At 52.5% G+C, this 8,061-nt stretch overlaps 1 protein-coding gene across 4 annotated transcripts; it reads left to right on the top strand.

The window, feature by feature from the left end:
- Positions 1–511: 511 nt before the first annotated feature.
- Positions 512–7,845, top strand: LOC146762195 (GTPase IMAP family member 7-like). 4 transcript variants are annotated; one of them, XM_085540799.1, is made up of 6 exons: positions 512–787; positions 968–1,019; positions 1,731–2,359; positions 2,711–2,756; positions 3,112–3,243; positions 6,567–6,821. In XM_085540799.1, the coding sequence occupies exons 1-6, from the start codon at positions 632–634 to the stop codon at positions 6,677–6,679; spliced, it is 1,128 nt and encodes a 375-aa protein (XP_085396925.1). In that variant the 5' UTR covers positions 512–631; the 3' UTR covers positions 6,680–6,821. The 4 variants fall into 4 exon arrangements, with proteins under 4 accessions (XP_085396925.1, XP_085396926.1, XP_085396927.1 ...); XM_085540800.1 differs by having other exon boundaries at positions 513–787; positions 4,928–7,845; XM_085540801.1 differs by lacking the exon at positions 6,567–6,821 and adding an exon at positions 3,320–4,999 and having other exon boundaries at positions 513–787.
- The last annotated feature ends 216 nt before the right edge of the window (positions 7,846–8,061 follow it).

The raw sequence follows: 8,061 nt of genomic DNA, 5'->3' as shown, positions 1-8,061 counted from the left end.
TCACGTCCAGTGGGATGGAGGTTAGCAGCAGGCCCAGCAGTGCTGTTGAGGGAAGAGACCGTCCCTTCTGCTCTGTGCTGTGGCCTGATAAGGTGCAGGTTGGGTGCTGCTGTGTGAGAAGGACGTGGAGCTGTTAGAGAGCATCCAAAGGAGGGCTGGGAGATGGGGAAGGGTCTGCACGGCAAGGGGTGTGAGGAGAGCTGAGGGCTTTGTGTTTGTTGTGCCCAGAGCAGAGTAGGCCGAGGGGAGGGCTCATGGTAGCTGCAGCTCCTCATGGCCATACAGACCCTCATGACCCTACAGATCCTAATGCTCCAAGGATGCCAGCCCACAGCCAGTGGTCCTTGTACCAGGATTGCAGCACCACATGGCATGACAGTGCTTCCTTTATTAGAGAGTGTACTGATAGCTGAAAGGTGAATGGCATTAATGTAAGAAAGGGAGGTTTAGAGCAGGTATTAGAAAGAAATTCGTGAAGACAAGGGTGGTGAGATCATAAATCGAGGTTCCCGGAAGAGCTGCTGATGTCCCATATTTGGCAGCGTCCAAGTCCAGGCTGGATGTCCAGGCATGGTGGGTGTTGTCCCCGCAGTGGGACAGCTCAGATGTGGCCAATGGTGGAGCAGCGCTGATGTGTGATGGCAGCACTGCCCTCCTGCTGACGCTGCCTGTAAAAGCGCTGCTGAGCTGCACAGCGGTTCCAGTCCCAGCAGTGCTGTGCAGGAGGAGAGCAGGAAGAGCACAAGTGCAGCAGTCAGAGCTGGGGACACAGAGCAGCGCTGCTTGGGTGAGTTGCATGCAAAGTCAATGGAGATGGGTAATTCTGATGACATTTGGCTTTCGGCATACAAACATGTCTGTGGGACTGACCTGAGTCCCCAGAGATCATCTGTGTCACCTCCATTAGCACAGGGAGGAAAGCAGGGGAAGTTTGTGCCGTTCTCACTGAAAACCTGTCTCCTTCCAGGCTCCCCGTGTGCCTGTGAGTGCTCTCCCAATGGCAGGATATCAAAGCAAAGGTGAGTTGCTCAGCAGCGCGTGCAGGCAGGCACAGCCCGGCCAGGCTCCTGGCTGAGAGCTGGGGAAGCACAGGGGGTTCACATCCTCGTGCAGCTTCGTGTATGCGGTGCGTGGGCTTTTTGGGAGGCCTGGGGGGTGTCCTGAGGCTGCCTCCCATCTCCCCGCTCTGAGAGCCTCACACAGAGAGGCTGAGGGCGGATGGGGCGGTGGTGTCCGGTGGGTGCAGCCTGAGACGCAGCACAGGGGGTAATGCTGTAACCCCAAACCCAGCTGTCCCTGTGCCTGTGTCTTGGAGCCCGTGTCCCACTGGCACCATGAAGGGCAGAAAACGGCCCGAGGGACAATGCTGCACACACAGCACCGCTTGTTTTGCTCAGTGTGTGACTTCCTGGAAAAGGAGTGGTTCAGCCCCGGCTTTTTTTTCACCCAGTGCAGTCCTGGGTCACAGGGGAGCTGTGAGATCTCTTTTGCTTTCTGTTTTTGCTGTCAGACAAGTACTGGGTAGCAGCCCTTTGAGGAAGCCTGTAACTGAGCAGCCCTGGGTTCCCTCAGGGCCATGTGTTCCTCCTGATAGTCCTGAGGACCACTGCTGGTGGCTCGGGGACAGCTTTCCTTGTGGCCCTGGGCACCTCCGCCTGGGAGCTGGTGTGTGGCCAGCAGGGGCTGTCCCTGCACCGCAGGGCTCACACATGTCTGTGGTTGTTCCCCAGGATCCCAGCTGAGGATACTGCTGGTGGGAAAAACGGGGAGTGGGAAGAGTGCGACTGGGAACACCATCCTTGCACGGAAGGCATTTGAATCTTACATGTCAGCAGAGCCTATAACACAAGAGTATGAGAAAGCCAAAGGCCTCTTTGCTGGACGGTCAATGGTTGTTGTCGACACTCCTGGCTTTCGTGTCACTTTGGAAGCCAACCTGAAAACAGCTGAAAAGATTAAGAATGCTCTTCAGAATCACCATGAAGGGGTTCATGCCATTGTCCTGGTGATGCAGCTGGGCCAAATCACAAAGGAAGATCATGAAACAGTTGAGTGGGTGACCAAGATGTTCCATACTAAAGCAGAGAAGTACTCAATCCTGTTATTCACCCGTGCAGAAGAGCTGGAGCATCCAGACGACCTGAAGGGTTTCATAGAAGGAAGCCCATACCTGAAGGGGCTGGCAAGAAAGTGTGGGAATCGCTACCTTGGTTTCAGCAACAGAGCCATCGGAGTGGCGAGGGATCAGCAGGTTGCAGAGCTCATCCGCATGATCAATGCCATGGTAGAGCAGAATGGCGATGCTCTGTGCTACACACGAGAAATGCTGGAGAAACACAAAGAGAAATTGCTTGAAGAGGTTGGTACCATCCTGTATGCAGGAAGGACCGGTCGGGGAGGACGCATCTCCTCAGCTGTGCCGTTCCTGCTGCCTTTGTGGTACATGTGAGGCATGTTTTGTGGTGGTGGGCCTGAAGGAGTCCTCAATAAGTGCTTGAGCAATGGGAACACTGCCCCATGCCATTGTCAGCAGTGGGGCAGGGTCTGCACCAACGCTGTTATTGTCTTGCAGCTGCCCATACCCTTGTGTGTCCTTTTAGCAAAGTGTCCCCATTAATGGTCCACTGATCATTTGTATCATTTTCATTAGCACAGGGAGGGAAGCAGGGGAGATTAGCGTTGTTCTCACTGAAAACCTGTCTCCTTCCAGGCTCCCATTGTGAGTGCTCTCCCAAATGCACGACCTCAAAGGAAAGGTGAGTTGCTCAGCAACGTGCACCAGCAGGTGAAGCCCGGCCGGGCTCCTGTCTGAGTGCTGGGGAAGCACAGGGGGTTCACATCCTTGTGCAGCCTCGTGAACGCTGTGTGTTGGCTTTGTGGGAGGCCTGGGGGATGTCCTGAAGCTGCCTCCCATCTCCCCGCTTTGAGAGCCGCACACAGCGAGGCTGAGGGTGGATGGGTCTGAGCGAGCCCTGTGTGCCTGCTGGCAGCTGGCTGCAGCCCGTGCCCTTTCCTGTCCTTGCAGTGCACAGTGGTGTCTCGGGGACACCTATCCTTGCAGCCTTGGGCACCTCTGCCATGAGGTTCACACAGCTCTGCTTGTTTCTCCAGGACCGAAGCGCAGAATCCTGCTGGTGGGCAAGACTGGGAGTGGAAAAAGTGCGACAGGGAACACTATCCTTGGAGAGAACATATTTGAATCTGGCTGTACAGCAAGTGGCTTAACCAAGCAGTACAAGGAAGGTAAAAAGCATGTTGCTGGAAGAGAAATTGTTGTTATTGATACTCCTGGTGTTTTTGACAAAGTGCATTTCAACAGAAGCACAGCTGCTAAGATTAAGGATGGTCTTCGTAGCCTTAATGAAGGTGTCCATGCCATCCTCTTGGTGATACGGCTGGGCCAAATCACTGAAGAAGTAAAGGAAGTGGTTGAGTGGGTGACCAAGATTTTTCATACGGATGGAGAGAGGTACACAATCCTGTTATTCACCCGAGCAGATGATCTGGAAGATCCAGGAGATGTGACAGATTTCATACAAGGGAGCCCATTCCTCAGAGGTTTGGCAGCCAAGTACAAAGATCGGTACATTGCTTTCAACAACAGAGCCACGGGAGAGGCGAGGGATCAGCAGGTTGCAGAGCTCATACAAATGATTGACAACATGGTAAAGGATAATTGCAGTGCTCCATGTTACACACAAGATATGCTGGAAAAAGGTCTTTGGAAATTTCTTGTAAATCTTTGCCCTATCCAGTAATCATCAACGGTTCAGTCAGAGTGCAGATATCTCATCCGTTGTGCCATTCCTGTTGCCTTTGCAGGGTGAAGCAGCTGTAGTTGTGTGCTCCCTCCTGCCCTCAGCATTCTGCACTGGGCTGGCCCTTATCATAGTATCATAGTATTATAGTCTCGTGCAGGTTGGAAGGGATCTTAGAGATCATCGAGTCCAACCCCCTGGGATTCGAGCCTCTGTGTAGCAGAGCGGCACTTCTACCACTTGCGCCACAGGGGGGATTCGAACCCAGGGCCTCCGGTGTTGCAATGCGGCATTCCTACCACTGCGCCACCGGGGCACACAACTTATGCCCAAAGCCTGCTAAATACTATGACTATGAGCTTATCATCTTGCAGCCCATGACTCCCTTGAGCTCTAATTCACAGAACAAGATTGCATGTGATCTCAATTCCTTCTAGACACGGAGAAGCTTGATTGACTATAGTGATGAGGCGGATTATGTGTAGCAATTATTGGAAGTAACTGACTGGGATATTCCCCTCATAGAAGTAAAAAAGGGTTGAAGAAATGTCCATGGTGGAATGAAGTGAATATGCAGAGAATCTGTTCCATGGTGGTCTAGCAAGCAGCATTAAGACCTACAAAGTACAGATTGTTAGCAGCACCAGGGGAACTTGATAGGTCATCTCCCAGAGGTGCAGCGGCATAGATGCTGGAGCGCAGTGTAAAGCACATCCCTGCTCTGTGATAGGATTGCAGTGATGGGAGCTTGGTGGTACCATGGAACTGAGAAACTGCATAGCAGTCACCCTGAGCTGGCACCTTCTTCATTTTCTGCCACTCCAGTCACAACAGAGGGAGGTATGATTAGTACCACTCCATCTGAAAGTAAGGATAAGTACAAAAGTAAGGATAAGTACAAAAAATAAGTAAGTATAAAAACAGCTCAGGAGAGAAAGAATTCTTGGGAAGATACCATCGTAGACAAGTTGGGAGATCAATGCGGACTTCCAGGACCAGTTGACAGCTGAGTCTCTTTTCTCCCTGCATATAGATGCCTGTTGTGTAAGATATGCACACTTGTTTACATCTAGTTCTTCCCTCAGGAAACTAGAGTTATACCACAGTTTAATGTGTGTTCACAGCTGCCTGCATTATTCACCTCCTTGATATCTGTTTCTCCTCTGCAGACTGTGTAGCTATCACTATAAGTTCAAGAGAATCTGTCATCTGTTGCTTCAGTAAAGAGCACTACTCCACAAGGTAGTCGTAAGAGTTCTCACTGCGCACGGCCAAACTTCTTCAGGGTGCTCAAAGAATCACAGAATCACAGAATAACCCGGGTTGGAAGGAACCTCAAGGATCACGAAGCTCCAACCTCCCTGCCTGGCAGGATCACCAAACTTCCACATTTACGAGATCAGGTGGCCCAGAGCCCCATCCAACCTGGCCTTGAATACCTCCAGGGACGGGGTATCCACAACCTCCCTGGGCAGCCTGTTCCAGGACCTCACCGCTCTCCTAGTAAAGAGCTTCCCCCTAACATCCAACCTAAATCTTCCCTCTTACAACTTAAAACCATTTCCCTTGGTCCTGCTATTATCGGCCCTTTCAAAGAGTTTACTCCCCTTCCGGATATAGGTTCCCTTCAGGTACTGAAAGGCTGCAAAGAGGTCACCCCACAGCCTTCTTTTCTCCAGGCTGAGCAAGCCCAGCTTCCTCAGCCTGTCTTCGTAGGGGAGGTGCTCCAGCCCCCTGATCATCTTTGTGGCCCTCCTTCGGACCCTTTCCAACAGCTGACTTTCTTGAACTGAAGGCTCCATACCTGGACACAGTACTTCAGATGGAGACAACCACCTCTCTACTGTGCTCTTGTGAGGCCCTACCTGGAGTACTGTGTCCAGATCACAGAATGGTTGGTTAGGAAGGTACCTCAAAGACCACCTGGCAGTCCTGGGCAGTGGGTGCTGGAAGACCCATGGACAGGGCTGGAGATGCGTCTGCAGCCCTAAGGACTGAGTGATTTGTGGACTGAGGGATGGTGAGATTTGTATCTCTCACCAGATAAGGAAAACCATGAAAATCACCACAGCGATAGGATGAATTGCCAGTGTGCTGAAGATCTCTAATATACGATATAGTGTTGAAAAATGCCCTTATTTCCCTGCCCAATCTGTACCTCCAAATGTAATCCCAATGCACCCTACTCCTAAATGGGGTTTGTAGGGATGGGATGCAGGGAGACAGCATGCATGGTCGTCTAGTGTTCAGGCTGTTCTGGAGATGAAGGACTGTGGGAAAGGGAGCTGCCCTTGGTGCAAGAACCAAGCTTCTTTGCCTCCCTTCAATCTTAGTTTCAATATCTGCACTTCATGGAGCTGAGTGCATTTATGGGAACTGTTTGTGGACCTTGTGCCTCACACAGTGTTGCACCCAGAAGGAACACAGGGAAGCTGCCACTCAGGGCAGGCTATGCCCTGACAGTGCTGCATCCACTGCATAGCTGTCCCAGTACAGGCTGTGAGCTGTGGGCCAAAGGTCCCACAAAGGCATTTCCCGTAACTGCTCTCAGCTCTGGGCAGTGCAGCATCCAAAGTGCAGGCTGTGGCTCAGGGCACTGGGGCTGCTCCCCACTGCTCACGGCTGAGGACAGCAGCAGTGTGATGGGCTCTGGGCTTTTCTGGGCATCCATCCACACACCAGGAGCACTGCCACCATTGTCAGCCCTGGGCAGGGGTCTGCAAGGCCACTGTCTGTGACACGCAGCTGCCCATGTCCCCCTTGTGTCCTCACAGCAATGTGTCCCCAGGGCCGGTTCTGTGTCCCCAGGGCCCGGCCTGCATGGAGCTGCACAGCCCTGCACCTCAGGGCAAGGCCTGTCGAACATGACCCACAATCACCAAAGCACACCCATGTCTTCCTTGGTGCCTCAGTCGGTCTGAGGAAGAAGGAGCTGAGGCAATGGGCATGACTGGAAGCACAGGAACTCTGAGGTAACATCACCAGTCCCTTTCCCAGCTGTGCAGGTGGGTGAGCACGGAACCGGCTGCCTGGCACGGCGGTGGGCCCTCCATCCCTGGAGAGGATCCACAGCCAAAGGGACACAGCCCTGGGCAGTGGGCAATGGGGAACAATGGAAGGGGATGGAGCGGTCGGTCTGAGAGGAGTCTATGGCCCCGAGTGACCTGTGGTTTGGGCTGGTGGGATTTGGACTCCCCTGCCTCCACAAGGACACCCAGAGCAGGGGGCCCAGCCTCAAGTCCAGAGGGCGGGAGGTCCATAAGGAGGAGACTCATCAGACTCCAGGTCCTTGTGCCAGGGCTGCAGCACCACTTGGCACAACAATGCTTCCTTTATAAGAGAGTGTACCGATAGGACAAAGGTGAGTGGCATTAACGTAAGAGAGGGCAGGTTTAGAGCGAGCATTAGAAAGAAATTCCATAAGAGAAGGGTGGTGAGGCCATAAAGCAAGGTTCCTGGAAGAGCTGCTGATGTCCCATATTTGGCAGTGCCCAAGTCCAGGCTGGATGTGGCTTTGGCACAGTGGGTGTTGTCCCCGCTGAAGAGTGAGCAAAGCCTCAAAATGGTGGTAAGGTAACACTTTGCTATAGAAAGGGAAAGGGGAACTTCACAGAAACCAAGACAAAGGGTAACTGTACATTTAAAAGTGCAGGGAAAGGGGGAATTGCAGACACTTAGTCAAAATAAAGCCAGAGAAGAGGGCAATAAAGATAAGAAGAAACTGTCCGGAGACCTCTGACAAGAAGGATTAGATCCCCCCCCGGGCAAGATGATGCCGACATGGGAGAACAATAACAGCAGATAACACCAAGAAGAAAACAGAAGAAGAATTTCACCCCAAAACGTCGGCAAGGGTCGCGGGGAATGGGGTCAGGGGGAATGAGGGAATGGGGTCGCGGGGAACGGGGCCATAGGGAATGTAATGAATATGTAATCAAACTGAGGAGGAGACTATTGATTATGTATTAGCTTAACCTATATCTGTAACACACTTTTCTCTTTACGGTGTGCAAGTTTGGAGGAGCTATCCCCCTTGCACCCGGCGCTGCGCAACGCTGGAATAAACATACCTGCTTTATAACCCATATCTGGATTATAGAGTTTGATTCCGCAAGTCAATTTGGCACCCCAGATGGGACCCTCTCTGTTCGGCTGCAGGACCAGCTGAGAAGGGGGACGCCTTTGGCGCGCCCCGAGATTTCTCGGAAGGACTCCCCTCCCTCATCTGATCACTGCAGGAGCAGACAAGAACCATCTATCGGCGGACCAGGTATGTGAAATGGGGGACCCGTAAGTCGTGAGG

The sequence above is a fragment of the Coturnix japonica genome, chromosome 2 (assembly GCF_054131305.1).
Source record: "Coturnix japonica strain WE chromosome 2, WE-NBRP24, whole genome shotgun sequence".
In the NCBI taxonomy this organism is placed as follows: domain Eukaryota; kingdom Metazoa; phylum Chordata; class Aves; order Galliformes; family Phasianidae; genus Coturnix; species Coturnix japonica.
This window is presented reverse-complemented; position numbering and strand designations above follow the sequence as displayed.

Bases quoted from the DNA above. Each gene is read 5' to 3' on its own strand.
- LOC146762195 (XM_085540802.1), top strand. From the start codon at position 632: ATGTGTGATGGCAGCACTGCCCTCCTGCTGACGCTGCCTGTAAAAGCG. The intron at 1,020-1,730 runs GTGAGTTGCTCA...GTTGTTCCCCAG, and splicing joins GGCAGGATATCAAAGCAAAG to GATCCCAGCTGAGGATACTG. The intron at 2,757-3,111 runs GTGAGTTGCTCA...TTGTTTCTCCAG, and splicing joins TGCACGACCTCAAAGGAAAG to GACCGAAGCGCAGAATCCTG.